Source organism: Sinocyclocheilus rhinocerous, unplaced genomic scaffold (assembly GCF_001515625.1).
Source record: "Sinocyclocheilus rhinocerous isolate Xijiao unplaced genomic scaffold, SAMN03320098_v1.1 scaffold1211, whole genome shotgun sequence".
Classification (NCBI taxonomy): domain Eukaryota; kingdom Metazoa; phylum Chordata; class Actinopteri; order Cypriniformes; family Cyprinidae; genus Sinocyclocheilus; species Sinocyclocheilus rhinocerous.
This window is the reverse complement of record NW_015670979.1, coordinates 787,511-814,724: the sequence shown is the minus strand read 5'-3', so window position 1 is coordinate 814,724 and position 27,214 is coordinate 787,511. Positions and strand designations below refer to the sequence as shown.

The 27,214-nt window shown below is 37.2% G+C and overlaps 1 protein-coding gene across 1 annotated transcript in view; it reads right to left on the bottom strand.

Moving 5' to 3' along the window:
- Positions 1 to 1,770: 1,770 nt before the first annotated feature.
- The window catches only part of LOC107734430 (neurobeachin), a 128,615-nt gene continuing 103,171 nt past the window's right edge, over positions 1,771 to 27,214 (bottom strand). The window contains 33 exon segments of the mRNA XM_016546381.1: positions 1,771 to 2,578; positions 3,569 to 3,720; positions 3,804 to 4,000; positions 4,247 to 4,348; positions 4,865 to 5,035; positions 5,171 to 5,326; positions 5,565 to 5,636; positions 5,757 to 5,949; positions 6,553 to 6,642; positions 7,726 to 7,893; positions 8,259 to 8,411; positions 8,497 to 8,616; positions 8,746 to 8,886; positions 9,648 to 9,760; positions 9,904 to 10,019; positions 10,186 to 10,288; positions 10,376 to 10,493; positions 10,714 to 10,850; positions 11,778 to 11,841; positions 11,993 to 12,182; positions 12,287 to 12,453; positions 13,699 to 13,787; positions 15,038 to 15,165; positions 17,518 to 17,644; positions 17,977 to 18,131; positions 19,656 to 20,133; positions 21,764 to 21,932; positions 22,019 to 22,114; positions 22,333 to 22,457; positions 23,384 to 23,564; positions 25,200 to 25,208; positions 26,171 to 26,324; positions 26,620 to 26,837. Of these exon segments, the coding sequence (XP_016401867.1) occupies positions 2,488 to 2,578; positions 3,569 to 3,720; positions 3,804 to 4,000; positions 4,247 to 4,348; positions 4,865 to 5,035; positions 5,171 to 5,326; positions 5,565 to 5,636; positions 5,757 to 5,949; positions 6,553 to 6,642; positions 7,726 to 7,893; positions 8,259 to 8,411; positions 8,497 to 8,616; positions 8,746 to 8,886; positions 9,648 to 9,760; positions 9,904 to 10,019; positions 10,186 to 10,288; positions 10,376 to 10,493; positions 10,714 to 10,850; positions 11,778 to 11,841; positions 11,993 to 12,182; positions 12,287 to 12,453; positions 13,699 to 13,787; positions 15,038 to 15,165; positions 17,518 to 17,644; positions 17,977 to 18,131; positions 19,656 to 20,133; positions 21,764 to 21,932; positions 22,019 to 22,114; positions 22,333 to 22,457; positions 23,384 to 23,564; positions 25,200 to 25,208; positions 26,171 to 26,324; positions 26,620 to 26,837 (4,743 nt within the window). The 3' untranslated portion in view covers positions 1,771 to 2,487.

Here is a 27,214-nt window from a genome sequence, read left to right as displayed (position 1 = left end):
CGTGTCCCTTTGTTTGCCTGAATGTTTTGTCAAATACTTAAAACAATTGTACCTTGCTATAAAATGGTTTTATTTAAAAAAAAAAGTTTTTTTAAATATTAAAGCCATAGAATGAGAGAGATTGCGCTGGCCAATGTATTGATGATGCTGCATGCACGCAATATGTGTCAGTACCAAACACATACAGTGACATGTTCCACGACAATGTCAGTGACACTGACACAATCCATCGGCACATGTCACAAGTGTCAGTGGCACATGCCACTCTCACTGACACATGTCAGTGAAAACCAGAAGTTTCACCGGATGTGCCACTGAGCATAGTGGTATGTGCCAATGACATCCGTACATCAGATGCCATTCATTACACCAAATACACAAAATAATGTTCTTTTTAGCAGCATCATATGACCCCTTTAATGTTAATACTGCCTCTCCAGTAGCCCTCCGTGAAGGAATTCAGTTGTTCACTTTCGTTAGGAACGTCCCTACAAATGGCGGCCCCTTCCCGAAGTGCCCTTCAAGGGTCCAAAAAAGCCGTTTGATATGCGCCCTATGGTTTGATTCATGTTCTGAATCCGAATCGAAACAAAGCATGCGTAAAAGCCTCGAAGCTTCGCGAATCGATCTCGAGCGCTCCCATCATTAAAAGCGGTTAACTGACTTCACTCAATTCAGGACATTCAGAATTAGATGTTTAAAGAAAAAAAACAAAAACACACACACACACACACGAGTACCTCAAAAAGATGTTTTGGTTTGTTTTATTGTAAATACGACAAAAAGGAAACCATTTTATTTTACAGTTATTGATCTATATATTGGCATGAATTTTAAACATTTTAAGAGACACCTGTGAGATTCTGGCTTATTCAAGTTGCAGCAAATGCATGAAACAGCAGGTGGGGACTGAATTTAAAAATTACTGAATCTGAATCTAAATAAATCATCGATTATTTACTTCCTGCCAACAACTGTTCCTCTCCTCTCCACAAATGATGCAGACATATAAAATAAATTAAATTAAAACAATATGCAATCATCATGATCAGATATACACCTTGCAAAATAAAGGAACAAAAGATAGTTAGCAAATGTACAAATCAAATATACAGGACTGACCACTCACCTACACAGACACAGACCTGCACGTTATGTGTGCGCCGCTGTCTCATGTATAATTCACATCCAATGGCCAAAAAAAAAAAAAAAGGCAGAGCAACAAATTATTTGCATAATTTATTCATACTTTCATTTCTGAACTCAGTCTTAGCGTCCAGCTGACTAGTAATTACACCTCTGTAGTAAAACGACGATATTTCAGTATCAGTGTTGTTGATTGAAAAATATCATTCTCACTCTTTTCGCTCACACTTTTTAAAGAGGGGGATGGAAAAAAAAATGTCTCAGTATTCGTGTATGCGGATTTCAAACATCTCCACGTAATAAACCGCGTTTCTGCAGTCACTCTCGGCTACAAGGATATTGCTTACTGTGGCTGTGGTTGTACAATGTAATCATCACATATGATTATAATATTATTTAAATACAACAAACATCAATGCACAAATTATACAATGGAGAATGGGCCTAAAATATAGTAGGAGACCAAAGAAAAAAAATTCCTTATACGCTGAAAAATTATGGGATGTTAACGGTGCAATGTGTCTCATACAAAAACTTCAAATATTTTTTTTCATAAATAATGAAATGTGTGAGTGAGGGAGGGTTTCTTTTTCTTTTTTTGTTGCTTTTTTCTCCTCCTTTTTTATGGCCCGCTTTCATGCCTAGCTTTCCTAACCATCACAATATTTACATATATGACAAAACAATTACCAAATATACAAAGAGGAAAGAGAAGCTTGATTCCTGTCTGACCATTTCACTTCCTCCCTGTGAATCGGCAGGCCTTCATCTATAATCATCTAAATCATCATCATTTATTTGGAACTACACAATATCTTACAGCAAGTCATTAATAAATTAAAAGGATTATGGGATTTTCCGTAATTGAGAGCGAGTGGGAAGTATGATTTTTATCCCCTTGTAGTGAAGAACTGCGCCGTTGGAGTTTGTATTTACAAAGACAAAGTTCACCGCTGCATCTTAATCCCACCCCAGACCCCTTCCTTCCCTCCCTCCCTCAACCCTCCCAAAAAAATCTGTTTTGTTAGTGGTTTATCTCTAAGCCTCTTCTGCTGGGAACTGCAGTACAGTCCATCCAGTCCTGCTGTCCTCCTGGCTTCGATCTTGTACGATGATCTTCGCAGACAAAAGGACATTAGGCAACTCATCATAGTATGTGGGGAGTGAAGGACAACCCTAAGGTCTAAGTAACATTGGCGATATGTCTTGTGATTTCTTCCGGGTTTAACTCCACCCTGAACTTAGAGGGACACCATCATCTGTCAAGCAGGAAATGAACTCCCACTTTTCTCACTGCCTCAACTGCGGGCCCTAAACAAGGTCCCTCTCTCTCCTCCTGTCTCAGTATCGGTTCTGATGTTCGTAGTGCCATCGATTGAAATCAATGTTAAACGCCACAATGCTGCCCGATGCCATCCCAGTGATCAAAGTCCTGCAAATATATAGAAAAAAATAATAAATTCACATGGAAAATGTCCATAATATTATATAATTGTTTTTATAATTAAACACACTAAATTGTTCATTTTGACTGCACTTATGCCTCTATATAAACTTGTGTTTTTACATGGCTTATTATTGTATATGACTAGTAATATGACTGTGTATATATATATATGTTTTCTGTGTATACAAAATAATTATTTGTTTTTACATGCCATAGTACTATATATGTATATATATATATATATATATATATATATATATATCACACACACAATAATATATTTGTTTTTACTTGACTTACTAGTAATCACATGTAGTAATGTACATGATATATTATAGATAATATATTTTATATTACAGTGTAATTATATGAGACAATTTTCTTTCAGTTTAATATCAATATAAGTGAAATAAATATGAAAATATGTATGTGATATCTTACTACTGTTAAAAAGTTTGGGCTCAGTAAGTTTTTTTTTTTTTTTTTTAAATGTAATACTTTAATTCATCAATGACACATCGAGTTGATCAGTGTTAAAGATATACAGTATATACCAATCACGGTCGAACATAATCAGTCATATCCAATCATATCACGATGGAGGCATTGCCTTCTCTCACGTGACTTTCCCCCATTCATTCTCAATTCTCAATTACCCCCCACCAAACTCACTGCAGGCTTTAGGGGGTCTCTTAAAACTCAATGGGCTCAGGGGAGGCGAGAGAGACGTGGAAAAATGAGTGATTTAAAGACTTTTTAATGTTATATTTTGTAATACTGGTGCTGTTTTATTTTTGTACAAATTTTTTTCTCATCCAATTTTTTTTAAAGAGACACTGCCTCCCTTGCCCCCTCGGAGGAAACGCCTCTGATATATATATATGTATAACATAACATCATAAACTATTATTTTTTATTTAATAAAACCACTTTATTGTATTATTATTTTTAGGTTTTTAGCTCAGGTGTGCTCACCTCTGGTCATGGGATAAGTCCATAGCCCTAATGCCTGCATCACAGCCGGGGTAAATATACAGCTGCTTAAAATCACAGGCCTGCCAGACTTCAACAACACCGTTATCACCTCCTGTTACCAAGTTCTGACCGTCGCTGCTCAACAGTATGGCCTGGGGGAAAACAAAATAAGATTAAATATAGATACTGTTTTGGGTTAATGTGTATTTCTGATCTAATATATGTCTCCTCTTACACGTGTGGAGTCATTGAACTCCATCTGTGTCAGGAGTTTTCCATTAATGCTGAAGTTACAGAAGTGTCCTCTCTCATAGTAGATGATACAGTGACCCTCACTGGACACAGAGATCAGACGGGGCTGGAGACAGTTCTCAGGGCCCTCCAGGGCCCGCAGTAAATCTCCTGTGATGGTGTGCACCAAACATGGCCCCTCTGTAGAACAAGACAACAGCAAGAACCTCTCAATTCTGTCATTAAACAGCAATAATTTAAAATGGAGAAATAAGGAAATAATAATAATCACTATTTTTTTAAATGTACATCTTTAAGACATATTTAATTCCTTACCTGTAATGGGTTTATATTTGAGTTCTATAAGCTCTCATGGAAACCAATACTAGTATGAAAAGAGTTAATTTCTGATATGCTAATATTTAGATTGCTTCCTCTCAGACTGACCTTTGGCCCCACTGATGACAAGTCCCAGTTCAGCACATACTGACACACACACCACCTCATGGTCATGGCCTGTCAGAACCGCTCTAGGTGCTGGATAATCACCTACAATACAACAGAAGTTCAGCTTCTGGAATCCTACAAATCTCATCAGTCATTTTTTTTGCTACATATAACTAATACTCATTACCACACAAAAATAAACATGAAAAAGAAAATATGTTAGGAATGAGATGAAGTTAGGTAAGCAGGCAATAAAAAAAAGGAATGAATTTAATATATTCACAAAGAATTTCAGAGACCATTTTTCTTTCAGTGTAATATCAATATAAATAAAATAAATGTCTTACGTATGTGATATCTTTCACACTACTGTTCAAAAGTTTGGGGTCAGTAAGATTTTTTTTTTTTTTAAGAAAATAATACTTCTATTCAGCAAGGATGCAATGAATTGATCTGAGTGATAGCAAAAAGATGCTGTTTTTTTTTTACTTTCTATTGCACTAAGAACCTTGAAAAAAATATCACAGTTTTCACAAAGAATATTTAGTACAACTAAATATTGAGCATGGCGTTATGTAAATGAAAGCAATGCTCAAATGAACCGGATCATGTGCTCACTGTTGTTGGGATTGTCTCCAATGATGTGGTGTCGTCCGCTCCAGTACCACAGCAGAAGGGTTGCATCTCGTGAGCCAGAGACAATGTAGCAATCACCTCCAATGTAGGACTCAGATCGCGCAAGACAGGTCACCACATCCCAGTGACCAAACACGATCTGAGTGAGTTTCCCTGAATGAAGAGTGAGCAGATGAGCGCATGTGCATTTTAGAAACATACACTTCACATTTTATTTGTAGTAAAGAGTACACGTTTTATATGTTCAAGTTGGCATATAAATGGCATAAAATCACAAAAGACAAGCACCTGTCTCAGTGGAGTAAACACGGAAACTCTTGTCCCAGAAACCACATGCCAGGATGTAGCGGTTGTCAGCTGTCACCACAAAGCAGTGCGTGTTGATCTGAATGCTTTGATCCACCAAATCTGTGATCTGCCTTTTACTAATGCCAGAGTTATTGGCTGGGAAAGAAAACAGACCAGGTGTGAATATTGAAAAAAAATATCCAATTTGAGTCTGAAGACACAAACAAGTTTCATCGGTCTTTTAAAAGGATAATCCACACAAAAAAGAAAATTCTCTCATAATTTACTTCGGACATAAATGGTAGTAAATCATGACAGAATTTACATTTTTGGGTGAACTATCCCTTTAACTGTTACTGGCTAAACACATGGTCACATGATTTGAAGAACTCACCAATCAGAGAGTCCATCTCAATTGGAAGGTGATGAGACTGTTCTAATGAATATCCTGGAGCACCTCTGAGACCTAAACAAAACATTGCTAATATTGTAAATAAACTTGCACCAAACATTAAAAAAAGTGGTTTGAAAACCTCCGATTTCTTCAACTGTTATGTCTAAGAAAGTTGCAAATGGTCGTGCTCACCGACTGTGTTGTGCCAGCGGTTGACGGCGAACAGTCGGCTGCATGTGACCGTGACTGCAGCAGGAATGCTGAGGTGAGGCAGTGTGTTGGCCGCCACGTGCGTGACCGGAGAGTTGGAGGGGAATTTTAGCACCATGATTACATCTTGCTGCATCTGGTCCTTGAACATCAGAGGACTCTGCGGAAGGAAACACTAATGAGCAGAAGAGAGAAAGAGGAGGAAGAGGAAAAAAGGGAGGTAAAAGGAGAAAGGAAGGGACAAGGAATTAGAAAGGTAAATTACAATGGAGCAAACAAGGTGAAAATCACAGGGGCAGGATTCTGGGTAAGGATATAGTTTAGGAGCAGTTTTGGGTTGGTTTGGACTGTCAGGAGAGGGGGGAGGTTGGATGATGTGTGTAACATCCAACCCTAGACAGCCTTGCTAGGTGAAAATCAGTGTCCGAACCAGACGTGATGTCATAAATCACATCTATTACATGTAAATCAAAAATGTATGTACTACCCGGTCTGTCATTTTGTGGCACCATTTTGCATTTATGAGGACAGACAAATTACGAAATTTGGTCTATCGCAACTAGTGAGGACAAAGTGTAACACTGAGCTACATAAAATGAATGTAATAAAGACAAATTGTGATAAAAGATGTAATAAATCAAATAACAAAGGACAATACTGATCTATTTAAAAGAGATCTAATATAGATAACTGATAAAAAAAAGTAATATAGACCACAATAAAAAGAGGTGTCTTAAAAAAAAAAAAGACACTATAAAAGAGATATAATAAGTCTCACCAGGTGCATGGCAGAGCTGCGTGGAGGGTGAGGCTCTATTAGCAGCTGTGATGGAGCCTGTCCAAATGACTGAATCTGAGCCTCCATGGACTAAAGAGACAAAACAAGCTGTTACATCTTTAGTTGACAGACCCCTGAGCTGCCTCACATCTGACAGACATTTACAGACATGGAAAGACAAGCGGAACACTGCTGTCAACATGCTGTGCTTAGAAATGAAATATCAACAAATTCACTCATTTTGGACAGAGGACAGAAAGATATTGACAAGAGACATTAAAGACTAATGATTAAGACGATTAAGATAAAAAGTTTTTTTTACCAGTATATTATTGGTTCTATTATTAAGTCTACTGATAAATAACAACAGCACTGCACTGTTGCGTGTTAAACAGGAAACAATAGTGTTTACAGGAAAATGTATTCATATCAAATGTATATATTTGAATAATGTTATTACAATAATATCATACTTTAATTTAATTTGTGTAAGTTGTTTTTAATTGTTTAATAAATTATTTTAATTGTTTAATAAATTATTAGACCTTTTGAAATGTTAAAAAACAAGATTAACTATTAAAGGGATAGTTCACCTTAAGTTGCTGGTCCTCATTGACTTGCATAGTGTTTTCATACTATGGAAGTAAATGGGGACCAGCAACTGAAGGTGAACTATCCCTTTTAAGACATTAAGTATTTTGTCAATAATACTTAATGACAATAATAATTTATCTTAATTATTGACATTAAGCATTTTAATATTATTAAATAAAATGCTTCACATTAAGATTATTTATTATTAATTAATTAGTTTAAGATTATTATTGACATTAAGCATTTTGAGATTATTACTACAGTATTGAATATGTAATAATCAATGTTATTAACTTTGAATATGTTTTTTGTTGTCTTAATTATTTAGTTTTGCTAAAATAAAATAAAAATCAGTTCTGCATTTCATTCTGCATATTTTATTGAGACATGTAAAGATGTCAATAAAAAAATAAATATGAATTGAAAAAATCAGTATCATAAAAAACAATATTGGACAATGTCTAATAGAAACCCATCGAAAACACAGCTTAACATGATTCACACAAGTAGGACAAGTTCCTAGATCAATATCCTCAATATGAATCAATACTCACTAACCTCTCTGCTGAGGGGTCTTACCTCTCTGAGCTGGGGGTCGGTGATGGTGTCCAAGCTCACAGATCCCTCGTAAGACAGGTAATGGAAAACATTGAGAGCCCTAATGGCCTCCGGTCCTCTCTGCTTGTAGCCAAAGATGAGATCAATCCACTGGTGCAACTGACAGGACACAAATTCACTCTCCAGCGCCTGAGACAGGAAGAGAACAACAGGGTTAATACAAGAGCCAATCAGGGCTTCTAAAAGAAATTAATAGCCATGTAAAGGCTGTGTGAGTTTCAAAGTTTATTATTATCTCTACAAACTAAAGCTGCTCCATTCAATCAGGGCTTCTAAAAGAAATTAATAGCCATGTAAAGGCTGTGTGAGTTTCAAAGTTTATTTATTTTCTCTACAAACTAAAGCTGCTCCATCCAGGGAACTGGCCTGGTGTTGTTTTGATTCTTGACACACTGGCTGAATTAAACTATTAATCCTAATGGCACCTCAAACTGTGCAATAATGTGGAGCGAATAAAGGTGCTTAGACGCACACATAATTTTTCCATCCCTTACCATCCTGTTGATGCGAACAAAGTCCTCTGGTTTTTTGGCCCAGACTGGTAGTTCCACGTCACACACGGCTGTCCTGTCCTCTCTCACCCCCAGGTCATATCCGCTGCTGTTCATAAACATCTCAGGGAGGTAGTAGAACTCCGGGATCAACTCCTGTCATACAAACAAACATGTTGACGTCACAGCACAGAAATAAGATCAGTCACAGCATTGTTTTACCTCACAAGATTTTGCTCACCCTAACATCAGATGTGTCCCTCTGGCAACTTCGCCAAGAGCGTGCAATGCCAGAAAACGTCCGGTCGGGATGGTCAAACTTGTTGTTATTACAATTCAAGAAAAACGTGGTGAAGGGTTCCTGTGGGATTGAGGAAGTGGCACACAATGTCAGATTAAACAACTTTCATAAGCTTTTCTTAAAAAGAGAATTAAGATTTTCAGGTTCTGAGAGACAATAGAATATAAATGGACTACAGTGAAGACTCACTATCCTGACAAGCCAGAAAAGAGTGGATGCTGCAGTGGAGTACAGTGATGCGTAATGATGGGGTGGAGTTCCGTCATCCTCCCATGTCTCATAGCGCTCGGTATAGAACACGGCTCGCTTTGGATTCAGGGCTCCGATTGGCTATATTACAAACAGGAAGAAGAAAAAAAGAATTCTAGTTATTATACTAACCAAATGACTAATTACATTTTTAAACTATAACTGACTTTTGATTCAGAGCTCTGAAAGCTGAGTATTATTATTATATTTAAATTATTACTTATATTCAGAAAGTATGCTTTAATTTGATTAAAAGTAACAGTAAAGTCATATATATGTATAAAAAAAAAAATTAAAAAAAAGATTTCAAATAAATGCTGTTGTTTTGAATTCCTCAAAATTAATTTCTTTTCTAAAAAATGTATCACAGTTTCCACAAAAATACAAAGCAGCACAACTGTTTGTTTTTTTATCATTGATGATAAATGTTTCTTGAGCAACAAATCAGCGTATTAGAATGATTTTTGAAGAATCATGTGACACTGAAGACTGGAGTAATGGACTGAATTACATTTTAAAATATATTAAAATAGAAAATGCAGCCTTGGTAAGCATAAGAGACTTTTCAAAAACAAACAAACAAAAAAAAAACTTTCCATAACCAAACTGTTGAACAGTAGTCTATATGTATTTATATTACATACAGTATGATTACATTACATTTGCATTTAAATTACAAAAACAAACAGTGGGGTTTGAAAAAAAAAAATCTGAGACCACTTTGGAAATTTGAGATTTGAAAACTGGTATTTGTAAAAACTTTGAAACAATTCCTATTAAATTCCGGATGATTTGTATAGCTCTAACTGAGCTATGGAAAAAGACTTTCAGGAGTGGCATACCTTTGAAAGATCCCGGAAATTCCCAGGCAAGGTAAGATCCAGGTCCTCTGACTCATAGTTAGTCAGGACCCAAGGGAAGACAGGATATTGGTTCAGATCATTATAGGTCCTCCCTGCAAACAAATATCAACAGACAATGTTGTGTGTGAGCATGTAACTTACATACCGCATATCACAATTTGATTAGTGATAAAACTATTAGTTGCAAAAGTAGGAAACTTATTTTTGCAGAAAAGAAAACGGTGCACAATCTTACCTGCAATCGTGTTGAGGAACATGAGGTACTCAAAATTTGAAATCTCCCTCCGCTGCCATCTCTGAGTCATATTAGACGACTTAAAGAGCTGCCTTGGTGTTGCCAGAGATATCCGTCTATGGGAGGAACAGCAAAATAACAAGACAATCAATTAGCGTTGGCTAAAAACAAATTTAGTATTAATTAACAGTTTAATGTTTAGTCATATAACAACCACTCCTAAACTGATCTCATATGACTGAACCAGTTTCAATATTAGAAAGCCAACACCAAAGACCTTACCTTGCCTGAGGGAGGCCATAGCTGGTGCCAACACCGACCCGGGGTAAACTGTTCACTACCTTCTTTACTGTGGCCTGATCCGGGAAGTTGAACATGACGGATGCTGTGGAGATGATAGTAAAATAGTGCCATTAAAAACCTTGAATTAAACAACATTTTGACATTGTTGTTTGGAGTGTTGGCATCTTACTCCTGTTGGCCATGAAGACCTCTAGTCCAGTGTTTTGGAGCAGGTAGCGTCTGGAAAAAACTGCTCTGATCTCACTGAACATCCATTTCCCATGCAGACCCTCAGTATACGCCAACACCTGACAAACACAAAAGCAAAGCATTTAAATACAATCTAAAGGAAGACAGCATTTTGAACTCTGGGACAATAGCATTGCCAACGCATGATCCTGAAATTCTGACTGGATGATATTCACGTCAACTGATAACACTTTCAGTAATTCTGTGTGAAATAAAAGATGTAAAAAAAAAACAAGGCTAAAACTCATAGGGTGACACTATCAGTGGCACATACAGTACCTTTGAATCAATCTTTTTGAAAGCTGGATCATCTTCGTCCACCTCGAAATAGATCTCTGTTGTGGTGATTGACAATGTTCCTCTAGCAACGATCACAGGAGCAACGAGCTGGGCCGGTGTGCTCAAAACCACCGGACCTGAAAGAAACCATGTCACAGAATGAGAAACGTGACATTTAAAAGTCCTGAGTCCTGGATTAGTGAACAAATCAAGTGATTGTGGTTAGATTTTCCAATAACTTGGGATTTCAAGACCAGTACTGGAGAATTAAATAATCTTTTTGAAAATGTAACATTTAATACATCTAAAATCTACATCGTCTGGTCCTAAAAAGCATCTTTCACCATTACCAATCCTTAAAAATGATCATTTCTAGTGGTGCCATTAGCTGATTGCTGTTATCAGGATGATACTTTGCCAAGGCTCAGTGATTTGTCACATAGCATTTATAGCTCAGGTTTTTGAAAAGCATGAACAAATGATCAAAGGCATCAGATTTCAAACCACATTGAGATGAACAGACATAGACCTCTTTCATATTTTTGAAAAAAAACAACAAGCTAATTAGTTTAATTAAATAATGATTAAATAGCCACAATGTGTTAAATACAGTCAGCGACTCATTAAGTTAATGAATAAGTGGCTAATTTGATAAGTGTTAGTTAGTTCAATATCAAAATGAGATGTAGCACTTAAGCTCATAATCACACTCTTGTGCAGATTCAGTTGAGATTTGCATCAAAAGGGCTGGAGCTTGTTCTTGGCTAAAACACTAATTAGCAAACTCGTTTTCTGAAGGACCAAACTTGCCTCTTGAGATAAATACCCTTGGACGAAAAGCCACTGGGGATAAAGTACAGTTGCATACATTAGCACATGCATCAACAATAAATCAAAGAATCACCACACGAATGATTTCTACATGAGCAGCTAGAGTGGCACTCTTGGTGCAGGCTGGCATTTAAGACTAATTTGTTTAATAGTGCCATGGCAGTCTTACAATGGGATCTGAGGAGGCTGCTCATGAATAATAGCCTCCTGAGTGCAGCAGAGATTCTGAATACCTGCAAGGTTGTCGATCTCTTTCTCCTGCAGCAGACTGACGGCATCATCATCTCCTTCCAGCATCTACAATAATTACTCTATAAACAGTCCATGCAAAAAAAATAAAAAAAAATAAATAAATACTATTTTTATTTATTTATTTTTTCCCGATAAAATTAATGTTGTGTATTTGCATATGAATTATGTATGGACACACATCACTTTAAATATAATATGTCTCTGAGACATATTTGGGCACTGTAAATTAGACTGAGGTGGTATGGATGTGTTGTGGCTGACCGTATTCTTCTAGAGATTTGAGAGCCACATCCGAGTGGGTGGAGCCAAAGGCATTGCGTACAAATCTCCGCCTCCTGCGCAAGTCATCCTCCCAGTAGTCCAAACGCCAATAATCATGCAGCTGACTGAGGTGGGAAAGAGAGAGAGAATGAAGAGGTGATGAATGGCCAGGAAACTAGAAACAGAATTCCAGTAGCAAAGGTTGACAATAAACTGTGAGATTGTGAACCTCTGTGACATGGTTCCCCATGCTCCATGCTTATTGGTCAAAATGTTAAGGATCTTCTGTTTCAGCTGGTTTGCAGTCACATGATCTCTGTGTTTGGCGGCACTGATGAGGTGATCACACATCTTTTCCTCTTCTCTCCTGTCTGCAGTGTACTGGGCACAGTTCGACTGAAAAGAAAGCAAAGGTTGGATGCGATTAATCAGTTGACGGCCCTATAATAAAAACAATGTTTGTGTCTTTTTTCAGTGTGGATGATTTAGGCGCCTGATGTGGTTGCTGAAGAGATGCACTGATGATCTTTCCTGATTGGCTCTTTGCCATATAAGCGAGAGTGACTATCGAGAAAGAGAGGCAGAATGCACTTAGCATCCACTGCAGATGCTTCTAGAAGGACACATCACAGGCAGCTCCCATTACCTTCTGCTTCCTGCCAATCAATATTTAGGGTACGGTTTCGTCCCCTGAGCCACTAATGGAGGGCCTGGAGCTTCAGTAATACTATATGTGCTGATGGAGCAATGACGGGAAATAGAGGAAGGAGGGGAGAGGAGGATGAGAGGGCATCAAACACAGGATGGGCCACTGCTACACCCCAAAGCTCCTAATCTTCACTCCAACTCTGAAGGCAGAGGAAGCCTGCTGAGATGTTGATCATTCAGAAGAGTTCAAAGAGGTTTAGTGGGGTTCCTAGTATAAGATACTGACACCCAGATGTGACTGTATGATAATTCTGCTTTGAAATGTTTGATTAGTGGTGAGAAAAGTACATTTCTCCTCATGTGGATTGATGGCAAAGCATATTACGGAGCACAGTGATAGATTGTCTTAAAGGTAAGCAAGAATTCTTCACCTTTAAACACTAAATGATTTCAGACACTGTTGATTAATCATTCTACAAAAAGACTGAAAAACAACAGGAATACTTTCTGAATGTGATGTTTAGAGGCGTTACTGGAAGCTAAAGCAGCATTACTGTAGCTCAAACAGTTGAGCGTGGTGCTACCAAAGGTCTTGGGTTCGATTCCCATGGAATGCATGAACTGATAAAATGTGAATGTATTTTGGTTTGGATAAAAGTGCCCGCCATATGCGTGAATATAAATGTAAGCTAAAGTGTCTAGTTCAGAAGTATGCAGTGATACTTTGATACCCACACTGGCTTTAGCGTAAAGTAGGGTGGGTCTGAAATCGGATCCTGTTAAGGTCAAGCACAAAGAGGCTCAAAAGATTGATAAAATGTTGCCACATTGCAGCACTGTGACCTTTTCCAAGATTTTAAGCTGTTTAAAGGCAGTTTCAATGCAGTTTATATGGGGTTTATGAAGCCTGAAATGTAAGTTGTGCGCTGATAGAAAATACTGAAACTTGGTGAATGACAAAATGAAGTCAAAATGAATTATTCAAAATAAATTATAAGAGAATAAAGTGAGAAATCTCACCTGTGAGCACAAGAGCATCACAAGCTCCACAACCGATGTGCTGGACTTCATACAAACTAAGCCTGTTGCAGTGCATTGACAGAAAACAGATTTTAGCATGCGCATGTCTAAGAAATGAAAAGAAATCTCAGTGGGTTCCAAAACACTGACAACACAAGTGAAAATGTTCAGATTCAGAAGCTTAAATATCGACTTTCCTTGGTTTTAATTTGTCTAAGTTTAGTGTATTTCCAAGTTTATATTGCATTTGAAATCCCATATATTCAGTGTAGACTTTTGGACCCCACTGTACATGTGTGTAACATAAAATTACCTAACGTAACTGGCTCAAAGCTTTAAAGTGATAAATCTGATCTATTTTCTAATGTACACACAGTTCTGCTTTAATTAAACAACAAAAACAGACAAACATTAAACTGTGCGGAGGTCAAGACAAGGTGAGAGCACAGACATTAAAGCCTGACAGGACAACAGGGAGGGGAGGGAGAGGATTCAATAAAGAGGGTGGAGAAGAGAGGAAGACAAAAGACAGTGGTGGAACAAGAAGCAAAAGTGATTCACTCTAGATCTGGATCTTCAGATTTAGGTTTCCTTTGATTTCAGATAAAATTAAGAGAGGAGGTCCTCTCAGGACTCAACAATAAAGATGGCCTGAGAGGCCGGGCCCAGTGTGAGCAAGTTTTGGGCCAGTTGATGGAACTGTCACTTGCCATACCAACTATTATTGCAAATTAAAAACAAATGTGTTTATTTGTTTTATAGGTTTTTTTTCTTTCTGGTAAAGAAAACATTTTGTAAAATATATTTTGTCTGATACAAAAATGTACACAAATTTAAACACAAAAGGCCAGCGAAAATATTAATTCTGAAAAATAAATAGAAAATGCACACCACTGCACTATTACATTTAAGTTATTTATGTATATTTTAATCCAAAAATGAATTTGTCTGTGTTGTGAGGCCAATGAAAATATTAGCTAGGCATATATATATGACTAGGCCAAAAGGGAAAAAAATCCTAATTGTTGAGCAGGTTTTTTTTTTTTTTTGGGCATCCATTGGAATACCTTAAATCACTTCCTTAATGTTTAGCATGCAATTCTTTCTTCAGTTCCTTCAGGTGCAGTAAATCTACATTTTTTAAACATCCTTTCATCCTAAGCAGTTCTGTTATTCTCATACCTGCTCTGGGTCCATGTACTCGCACAATTGTGTGTATGAGGCAGCCAGTGGACACACACACAGCAGACAGTGAGGGACTCCACAGAGACACCAGGTAGAGAGGAAAAGGAGCACTATACAGCACCTGTACCTTCTATGAGCAACTCCTGCCCATGACTGCCCAGCAGAGTCCGTGAAAGGAAGGGGGCGAAATCCACAAAGATCTCCCTCAGCAAAGGCGCCACTTTCTCTAAGGCACGCTCCAATTTAGTTGTGATACTACGGGGGGAAAATGAAAGACAGAAAGATAGAGAAATACTCCAGTTAGCTCCAAAATACAGAGACTAGTTCAAAAATCACACTTCCTTTCAATTCCAGCTGGTTAGTATGTGACAAAGTCTATGGCATTACTGCTGGGTTAAAGCCAACCTACAAGAATTCAACCACAGGGAGGCAAATGCTTAACGATCACCCTATCATATTGCACACATCACCCTTAAGTGCCACTGCGCTTAGCTACAAGCTGAGTTAACCTGCACTAAGACTACAACTTCAGCGCCAGGGATGCAAATGACACCAAACAAGGGCAAATGTGAAAGGTTTCATGAGGAAAAGAAATCAGTGATAAAAGTCTGAGGACATCCAATGTGGTGCAAACAAGGAATGACTTGACATTGAAGAATGACAATGTCTCTACTGAAACGGTAAGCTAGCAGGGTTGATTCTGTTCAGTTCTTGGTAAATATAACTGCTGATTTGGAGTGTACATGCTTTTTGTGGATTATGTGTTTTTGTGTGTTTGTTAGGCATTTTGCAGCATTTCAATTAAAAACAGTAGCTCATGTCACTGATACTAAATCCTAACCAGGTCTGATGCAAAACAAAATTGGAAATGACAGAAAATCAGAGCATATTTGATGTCTATGCTGCATTCACATCACGTTTGCATATTAAGTTGGTGGCTAGTAAAAATCATGAATTTCTTTGTTGAAATTGTCATGTCATGTAAAAACAAAGACAACAGCTTCATCAGTTAAGGGCAGTTAAGTAGCAATCTGCTTGATATAACATTTTATTACATCCATTGTTTTGTGGCGCTCTTTCTTAGGTCAGTTTATATAGGTCAACCAATTTAAGTGTCGGTCTTATTTAGTCTGTGGCTGTGAATGACTCAAAAGTAAAATCTCTTATTGTCATCTTGTAATTACAGTAAATAAATATGATGTGAAGGCAGCATAAAAATACAAATAAGTGGACCAATGAGATTTCACAGCGGGCAGGGCTTCCCAGAATAATGCAATGGAAATAGAAACCAACGAACGGCAAAATGTTTAGCACATCGACTAAAACTATTAAAAAGATGTTTTTGCTAACTAAAATAAATCTGAAATAAAATAAAATGTAAATATTAGATTAAAATCTTAAACTTAAAAAAATATTGAAATATTGCCTTGGCAACTAACTGAAATAAGTTTAAGTTGCAGCACTAAAATTACTAAAACTGAAATAAAAATAAAGTAAAATAGAAATTTAAAAACTAATAAAAATGAAAAAAAAAAGACAAAAACTTAAATTAAAATACAAATAAAATTAATATAAAAAGTGAATAAAAAAATTGTATATAAAAATACTAAAATAGCACAGGCACATTACGACTTGTTTAAAAAAACTTAATTGAAGAAATTAAAATCGAATAGACATGATTTTTATGCTTGAACATTTATCGCGTCATGCCTGGTTTGGACAATGTATATATGTGAAAAAGAGACAGAATCAAATCTAGCAGAACCGTTACAAATCAAAGCAGCAGCGGTGGTGTAGCTGGCCAGCTTGAAAACTCACAACCAGCAGGAAAGAGAGGAAAAAGAAGCAGAAAAAGAGAAAATAGAAAGGCACAGAGAAAGAAGGGAAGGCAATGTTAAGCTGGTAGCAGTGGGTAAGGGGGGCCAGTTCAAGCTTCCTTGCCTAAGAAACTGTCCTGCATCTCTGGGGGCTGTTTGGAATCCTGTCAGCGAACTAAAGGATTTGAGTTCAGGAGGCGTCAGCCTGGTTCGCAGTGGACACTGGTCCACTTCACAAAAGGCACTGCAATACAAATGGGCACAAACAGACAGTAATGACTGTACAGGCATTCACTGCAGCTCTTAGTCTAAAGTGTGACGTAATCCCTGTGTGTTGATCTGTGCCAAATCAAAGGATGATTGAGCCCCAAAGCTTCTGTGTTGTACATGCAAAGAGACAAAAATGAAGAAAATCAATTCTGTTGCATTCAAATTAGAACAGATGTACCCATGTTTGGCAGGAAATACACTTCAGACTATCAGGACCTCAAAGTGCATCTTTAAAAATGCACAGAGACCTCAGTATGTGTCTCTGAGGGAATCTGTAGCTGTGGTGCGCGCTGTGGTTACAAAGATATACAGATCGGGAAGTGTAGAGAGGAGACAGATGTAAAGTGAAGAAACTAATGGATTATGGGAATCATAGGAAGAAGTAAGACTGCCAAAAAAAAAAGAAGATGAGCACAGGATGTGAGAATGCATGATTTAAGTTTTTAAGCATGTGAATAACTGGATAAAGTGAGGAAGAGCACGGGGTGGTGGAGGAAACGATGTGTGTGTGTGTGTATACCTCATGCTTTCCACTGTGTCTTCAGGCATTGGTGCAACGGTCTGCACCGCTGGGAGGTTTTTACTTGTGGCACCGTTCACAAAACTTGATGAAGAGGAGGATGAGGAAGAGGCAGAGTCAGTGGCACCTGTGAGACATAATGGATGAGACACATTAGAATAGATTAAGCACAAGGAATGTTGACTATCCTAAAGAAAAAAAATCCTCAGAATTGTTTATAGTGCAACAAAGCATGCTTAAATGTCTAAAATGGTCACTACGACTAGAAAATTATTATTATAAACTTATGAAAGCCCCTGACAACCCCAAATAGAAAAAAAACAAGATGTCACGAAAATAATCACAGCTTAACCATCCAAATTAAAGTGATATGCAGGAATCAAATGCACATATAGACCAACAAAATGTATATGCTCATCATGGGATTGTAAGATGATGGAAATATTCAGGATGACTTGCCTGTTGTGTTGATCATGCTTTTAGGTGTTGCCGTGGCAGCAGCAAATATATTGGGCGTACTTCCTGAAGAGGGCACACCACTGGTGGTGGGAGTTCCTACTGTGTTCACAGCCAGGCTTCCTGGAGGGGGCTTCTTAACAGGCACCACCACACTCCTGTGAACACACACACACACACACACACACACACACAAATATATTGAATTTATTCAATAATTAATCCCTATACACACAAAATACTTTTTCTTTCTTTTTCTTTTCTTCACATCAAAATACTTTTATATACCCTAAATTAAACACTTATATATACAGTACCATTAAAAAGTTTGGGGTCGGTAATATTTTTAAAATGTTTTTATGAAGAAATCTCTTACTTCTGCAATACATTTAGAATACTTTTTTTTATCCAAAGCGTGTTACAGTAGAGAAGCATAAGCAATTCTTCAAAGTGCCAACAATTTTCAAACTATACAAAGCCTCTTAATAAAAAAAAAATATATATATATATTTTTAAAAATATTAATATTAACAATAAATTAAACGTAAATACACTACTGTTCAAATGTTTGGTGTCACTAAAACATTTCAATTGTTTTCGAAAGAAGCGCTTTATTCTCACCAAGGTTGCATTTATTTGATAATAAATACAGTAAAAATAAAGAAGAATTATTGTGAAATATTATTTCAATTTAAAAGACCAGTTTCTGTTTGAGTATATAAAATATTCACCTGTCCTACTGAATTATTAACATTCAAGAAGCCTGTGAATGATTAACAGCATAATCTTATGTATAATTTATTCATCAGGTTTTCTTAATTGAGAAGAACAAAGAGGATTGATGTTCAGAGGGGCTTTAGTTTGTATTGTAGAGTATCAGTGGATCCCACACGCTAAGCCAGTCAGTCTCTTGAGCCCTGAGCACACTATTGCACAGAGCTAGTGGCATTTTTGCATTTTTGAGGAGCTAGACAGAGACGGCATTAAAAACAGAGAAGGCCTTGTGCTTGCGTATGTGTAATTAAGGTGTTCTTGACTTGGCATTTGTTCTCAAAAAGTCTTGACATACCACATGTAAGTGTAACCGCATTGATTCATGAATGATTTATTGATTCAATCGTTGTGTTCCAAAATGTAGTAGGCAGCATTTTAAGACAACAAAAGCGCACGCCTGAAGCAAAAGCTATTCCAAAAGGCAGGCAGCATTAGATATTTCATTTTGCTCAACTTAACTTTATATAATTAATTAAAAAATTATATGTATAATTAAATTATATTACATTATATCAGATTTTTTTTTATTTTTAAAATGAAATTGAAATTACATTGACATCGACTGGTTTTTACAGATGATATCATTGTTTATTAACCTCAGTGCATTGTGGGTCTGTACTAAAAGGTTTATATTATTAAATGTTAACCTAAGTGAAATTACGTCTATATTTTAAGTATAAAATATTAAATTATAATATTATAAATTATTATATCGTATATTTAAGCTTGATGTGTTCAGCTCTCTGGGTCTTGGGTTTAATGCTTTTAATTATTTGAATAATTATTTGAATAATATTGTCTGTTAATAAGGTTGGTCTGAAAGATAACAGCACATATCCATGACAGAAAAGCATAATGTATCTTGGCTTATTTTGATGTGCTAGACACTTCACGCTAGAGCTGCCCACCTGTCAAACGAGTGGAACTGCATGGGCAGCATAGCAGCAGCTTCCCTCTTCAGGGCAGGGTCAGGGTGGTACGGCTGGGGCTCAGGCCCTGCCTCTGCCCCCTCCACCGGTGCTGCCACTAAACTCTTCAGGATCTCCTTCACATTGATTCCCTTGTTGGCCTGGCTGATGCTGGAGATCGACGCGGCCGGTTTCAGAACCTCCACGCCAGGAGGCGACTCCAGCAGGGACTCGCGGGACTTCCTCACCTCTGACGACAGTGTGCACAGCAACTCGCTCATGGCATCCGGGCCTCCAGAGCTCCCACTCAATCCGCTGTAGTCTGCGCCCAGTTCGGAGCCATTGAGAGCACTGGTGACTTGCTCCTCCCCGATGCCGGAGTCAGTGTGAGGCAGCGAGCCTTCCAGGGGAAGATCGTCCAGAGGGGTGGCGGCCTGTCGCTCTCCACGTACACCATCTGTGAAGGAGGATGGGTTTTCTGCAATTTGCACACACATACACTAGTGGTCAAAAGTTTGAATTAAGACTTTTTAATGTTTTTAAAAGAAGTCTCTTATGCTCACCAAGACTGCATTTATTTGACCAAAAATACAGTAAAACCAGTAATATTGTAAAATATTATTACACCTTAAAAGAATTGTTTTCTGATTTGATATATTTCAAAATGTAATTTATTCCTGTGATGACAAAGTTGAATTTTCAGCAGCCATTACACCAATCTGCATTGTCACATGATCCCTCAGAAATCTTTCTAACATGCTGATTTGTTATCAGTTATTGTTGGTGTTCAATTATTAATATTATTATTTATTATAATCATTATCAATGTTTTTGCTGCTTAATATTTTTGTGGAAACCGTGGTATATTTTTTTCAGGATTCTCTGATGAATAGAAAGTTCAAAAGAACAGAATTTATGTGAAATAGAAATTTTTTGTAACATTATAAATGTGTTTATAAGTCCTTGCTGAATAAAAGTATTATTTTTTTCGTTTAATCTCTTAAAGGGTAGTATATTGAGGTTTCCACAAAATATTAAATGTTTTTCACATTTATGTTAAATGTTTCTTAAGCACCAAATCAGCAAATGTGATCCTGGACCACAAAACCAGTCATAAGGGTCAATTTTTCGAAATTGAGATTTATACAGTATATCATCTGAATAAATAAGCTTTCCATTGATGTATTTGTTAGGATAGGACAATATTTGGCTGAGATACAACTATTTGAAAATCTGGAATCTGAGGGTGCAAAAAAATCTAAATATTGAGAAAATCGCCTTTAAAGTTGTCCATATGAAGTTCTTAGCAATGCATATTACTAATCAAAAATTAAGTTTCTATATATTTACAGTAGGAAATTTACAAAATATTTTCATGGAACATGATCTTTACTTAATATCCTAATGATTTTTGGCATAAAAGAAAAATCAATAATTTTGACCCATACAATGTATTTTTGGCTATTGCTACAAATATACCCCAGCGACTTAAGACTGCTTTTGTGGTCCAGGGTCACATATTAGAATGATTTCTGAAAGATCATGTGACACTGAAGACTGGAGTAATGGCTGCTGAAAAGTCAGCTTTGTCATCACAGGAATAAATTTCACTTTAAAATATATTAAAATAGAAAACAGTTATTTTAAATTATAATAATTTTCCACGATATTACTATTTTAACTTTATTTAACAAATAGATGCAACCTTGGTGAGAATAAGAGTCAGAGATAAGAGCAGAGATTCAGTCATTACAGAAGCATTTCAGAGCTGCTTCCGTAAAAGATACAGTATGTGCAGCTCACTGCAGCCTATGCCAAGCAGTTCTTTTCCATCCGAGTATTAATTCAATATTGCACTCAGATAAAGCTTTGCAATAATGCCTTGCACACTTAAGTTGATGAAATCCTCCCTCTGGGGAGTAACTGGATGACTATATAGCAGAGATAATCAGAGACAATTAAGAAATGTCTGAGTGGAAGATGTCTGACTGTATTTAAACACTTATTAGCATTTGTTGGGTGTTTAAGTGGTAAACGACTAAAGACACACGTCTATTGAGTGCAATCAAAGTCTCACAAGATAATGACACTGCAGATGCTATGTTCACCTGTGCTGGTGGGTGAATTAATCTCTTGTCGGATGCTTCTCCCCGATAGGCTGCTGGACCTGCCGATCTCCCGTTGTGGTTCCAGGATGTCCCGGTATTTAGACACCATAAGGACAGAGATAAAGTAGACCACAGCCAGAGCCAGGAACTGAGCCTGTTTACTGTCATCCTATTGAACACGCAGTATGGTTAACAATCATACTGTTCATGTTAACATACATGTTTTGTTTCAGCTCAGCTAAGTGAGTGTCTCACCACGTCTCTGAAAACGACAGCTCGGAGACGATTGATGTCCACGTCCTGCAGCAGTCTGTCTGGGTCTTTGATGGGAGAAAGGTTACGCGGGACATTCTGTGGCAGAGAGGATGAGAGAATCATACACACACACACACACAGGTTTTATTATGTACATAATTGCATACTAGAAGTTTTTATAGCAAAAATGCATTGCTTTTTGTTCGGTTTCTGATGTGCATTTGATGTGTTTTCTGAATTTTGTGTATAGATGCATTTTGCATGCGCAAATGTGTTTGTTCTCTTGTATTTGTGCAGGTGTGTGAGTGTATAACCTTGCTGGCGGACGCTGCAGTCTGTAGGTTCTCCTGGGTCTTGCTGATTGGCAGTGAGGTTTTGCTGCCTCTGTCTCTCTGCCTCTGCCTGCATTCCAGACAGTTCCTCACTGCTACACAACACACTGAGAGGAGACAAACAGTTTTACTAGAACGTCTGCCTTGATATTCACAGCACACCACACAGACATATAACTACACTACCGTTCAAACGTTTTGGGTCAGTACGGTTTTTAAAATTTTTTTTGAAAGACATCTCTTCTGCTCACCGAAGCTGCATTTATTTGATGAAAATACAGTAAAAACAGCAATATTGTGAAAAATTATTATAATTTTTTAAAATTATTTAAAATAACTTTTTTATATCATTTTAAAATGTATTCCTGTGATGGCAAAGCTGAATTTTCAGCAGCCATTACTCCTGTTTTCAGTGTCACGTGATCCTTCAGAAATCATTTTAATATGCTGATTTGGTGAAAACAGTTGTACTACTAAAAATTTTTCTGGAAACCATGATAGATTTTTTCATGATTCTTTTATGAATAGAAAGAATCAAAAGAACAACAATTATTTGAATTTTTTTGAAACAATGCAAAGGTCTTTCCTGTCGCTTTTGATAAATTTAATGCATCATTGCTGCATAAAAATATTAATAAAAAAATAACTTTTGAACGGTAATGAACATACTGAGCTGCACATCATGGCTTTTGCCTTATGGTTTGAAAGCACTTTAAAGGTGAAGTGTGTTCTTTATTAATGCCTAAATACTTTCTCCTATCCCATCTTAATGGAGAGGAAAAAATAAGTGAACCATTCGATCATTGTAAACATTGCAGGTCTGTTTGTTTGATGGCTTCATACATCACATTTTTTTAAACTACTACTTGTAGCAGCATTCATTCAATTTTGTTGCCACAGAAATTATATTCAGTACTTCACCCTTAAGGTACAAAAACCTTACACTGAAACTACTTTATACAGTCAAGGCATTCAGTACATAAAAAAATTTACTATTTGAAATAGTTACATGGGTAAAATTCATCACACATACCTAATCGTAGACACTGGCGCATTAGTCCCCCAGACGACATGTTCTTTTCAGCCTCAATCTCGCTGAAATTGAGAGAACTGGCGAACACGAGCACATCCACCATGGCCATCAGCCGGCTCAGAAATGTGACTGCCGTTTCTGACGACATGCCCTGGGTCGCCTCCACATTCTCAAGCTCCGTCTGGGTCACACACACATACACATAACCGAAGTCCAGAAGTTTAGAAATATATCCTAATAGATTTTAAAGCAAAAAACCCACACACAAACTAAAACACAGAGTAATGCTCACACCTACACAGTATTATACTGCTGACAAGGTGCTGACAAACAAACAAATGTGTGATAGCAGCAAATCAATAATGCCAGGCCAACTTCACATGAAACATGCCTCTCGAAGACATTTAGTTGGGGAGGAAGGTGCTTGGAAAACCTCACACCACTAGAAGGAAGTTCAAACCAGTGTGACACCCATTTGAGTGTGAACGGGTAGTGCTGCAGTGCCGTGTGTGCTTAATCTTTGCAGTGGTCAGGGAACACATCACCATTTTGCAACATCAATATCAAAAGTTCAACATAATTACATGGTGTATTACAAAGGACAAAAGTTTTTGTAAAGCAAAAAGTTGACAAGAACATACCCACTGTGATTTTAAAAAGTCGTGGAGCCTTTCAAGCAGAGGCAAATATGCTTTTAAATTCTATAAAAAGCCTCTTGTGAAAAATACGGGGTGATGGAGATTAACTGCTATCTTAAAACCCACAGCTGAGTACTGAAAATAAAAAAATTGATGTTGAAAACTGGGAACATGCTTGTTGCTAGGAGACATAATAGTGGCGAATAAGAGGCCACACAGTAGTGCATTGTGGGTATGTATAGGGGCGATAGCTTGGACCCACCTCTGCCCCTGTGCCAGAGCTTCCTGGCAGGCTATTAACTTCATTGCTTTTTGTCCCTTTCTGTAAGCAAGAACCTCCTTGTGTCTTTATGACCAACACAGAGGGGAACAAATGAAGCTGACATTTAATAAAGACCCTTATAAACGGACAAATAGAGCCGGGGGGCTCATCACAGCACCATGGTGCGTGCTAATTCATGTAATGCAATTTACTATCAGTATCTGTATGAAGGTTTTCAGTGAATAACAGACGATTATGATGAAGAAGGTCTGATAAGATACTTTATCAGATATGACCACTTTAACTGATCATATTAAAGAATAATGCTAATAAGTTTGCATTTTAATACAACCATAATCTCATATTTAAAGGTGCACTCAGTTTATTTTACTAATTAAAAGAGTTCTACACATGAAGAAAAAAATAGTACTTCTGAAAATATATTTAAAATCATTATCACTCACTATTTACATGGAGAAGGGGCCACCTTTATGAAATCATAGGATCAGCCAGATACTACTTACTGGACACTTTTACATAGATAATAAATTAATTGTGGCTGACCGCAAATCTAAATTTTTTATATGAACCTGAAAACTTATGCATGATGCTGCAATTATCATACCTCTATACCCAGCCCAAGACGACTGGAATATTGGTCAGCTTAACATAAACATGAATTACTGAGTGCAACTCTGAGTGCAATACATATTTCATAAATGTTTTATGATTAAATCGAATGAATGCAGACATAGTCTGAGGCTGAAAAAGACAGAAAAGATGGAAATGATCTGAAATGGATCATACATTCTGAACTGTGGCATTAGTGATATTAAAATGTAACATTAAAAAATAAACAAGACTGTGAATGTTAGAGAAGAATAAATAAATTGGAACTTACAGGGTTTGCACTAACCTTAGAACTCTGTACATGCAAAAGAAACAAAAAAGACAAAAAAAAGAGAGAGAGAGAGAATTAGAGGGAAGGGGAAAAAGGAATTAGAGGCAATACAGACAACAAAAGGATACAAAAGCACAAAATAAATGCTTAATAAACAATAGAGTCAGTCAGAGAACATTTCAGAAAAAGCTGTAAGAATTTTTGCCCGAAATAAAGTTATAAATAAAATAAAAAAGGTTAGATTGCAGGAAAAATGTCAAAGAACGCAGGACAAGGAAGCGGCAAAATTAGGGATTGTGTTCATATTTAAGAACTCAGGGTAAAAGATCCAAAAGAGGATGAAATTTGACATCAGCAGCACTCAATGTTTCTATGTGTAGGCAAAAATACTGATCTGGAGTTAGCACTCTTTCTCTTGAACTCAGTATAAGATGAGACACGTATTGTTTCAGAGGATACAAAAGCACAAAATAAATGCTTAATAAACAATAGAGTCAGTCAGAGAACATTTCAGAAAAAGCTGTAAGAATTTTTGCCCGAAATAAAGTTATAAATAAAATAAAAAAGGTTAGATTGCAGGAAAAATGTCAAAGAACGCAGGACAAGAAAGCGGCAAAATTAGGGATTGTTCATATTTAAGAACTCAGGGTAAAAGATCCAAAAGAGGATGAAATTTGACATCAGCAGCACTCAATGTTTCTATGTGTAGGCAAAAATACTGATCTGGAGTTAGCACTCTTTCTCTTGAACTCAGTATAAGATGAGACACGTATTGTTTCAGCAACCATTCAGCGACAATATAACATTCAGTGATATTCAGGGAATAGAAACAGGAGCAACTTTTTTTCTTCTAGAAGATTCTAAATGATCCAATTACAGCCCTTCCAAACAAAAAAGAAAAATCAGCCACTAAAAAAGAGGTTTTATAATTCAAGGATGTTGTACTGATGTGAATATCCACTAGGGGCCGCTCAAGTGCCACTTACAGATGGGGAGGTGGCAGCAGAGAGCAGGGGAAGGATCCCGCCACACGCTATAATGATGTTATCAACCATCTGAGAAATTAGGTGGATGGTGTTGTGGACAAATATAATGTTCTCGTTACTGTTTACGAAGTCCATGACCGATTTCGTAGAGTGACTGAGAGAAAAAGAGAACAAAAGAAGACAGTAGTGAAGCAAGACCATGTAAAAGCATATAACATGTTAATCTTTTCAGAGTTTTACTGTCAAATGACACAAAAGAGGTTACAGAGAACTAGATTATAAATAACATCCTTGCTGTTAGTCTTAGAACAACCAATCAGATTTTACAGACAGGGCAAGGAGTAGGGTTAGGGTTAGGGGTTTCAGAAAAGTTGTTCCAGAACAACACAAGCTGTTCATCCAGGAAAATGTCTTAGCTGGTAATTTCTGAAGGCCAAAAACTCTCATACCTCCTCCACATGTGTACGTCACTTTCCAGGGCAAACAACAGGTCAGTGAGAAGGCGTTGATGCATGGGTGACCATTTGAATTCTGGGATACGGAACATGGTAGTTCGAGGGCCAGGGCTGAACTGCCGGCGCTGTTCTTCTGTCATCGGCATGCCCCTGAAGCCCAGATCCACACGGAGGTCCCTCTCCATCTGACCCGACATACGACCATGAAGAGCCTACAGGAAAGCAGCAATTCAATCATTCATCCAAGCCATTGGCTTTGTTTGCTTGTTAGTTCATTACGGCATTCATTTGTCTACTTAATTTTTCTGGTTCTAAACCAGATTGAGACGCAACTTATTTAAAGGGTTAGTTTACCCATATAACAGTCTATCCTTGGTGGAATACAAAAGGAGATGAATTAAAAGGGTCAGATGATGCGATTTACAAGCTGTTCGTGAATAGATAAGATTCCTAAAGTTGCAAAGACTAAAGTCTCAAACCCAAAGAGATATTCTTTATAAAAGTTAAGACTCATCCACGCCCTCCTAAAACGCCTCGTTTAAACACGCCCCTACATGTCTACGTCACTGTGTGGGAAGATTTGCATAAC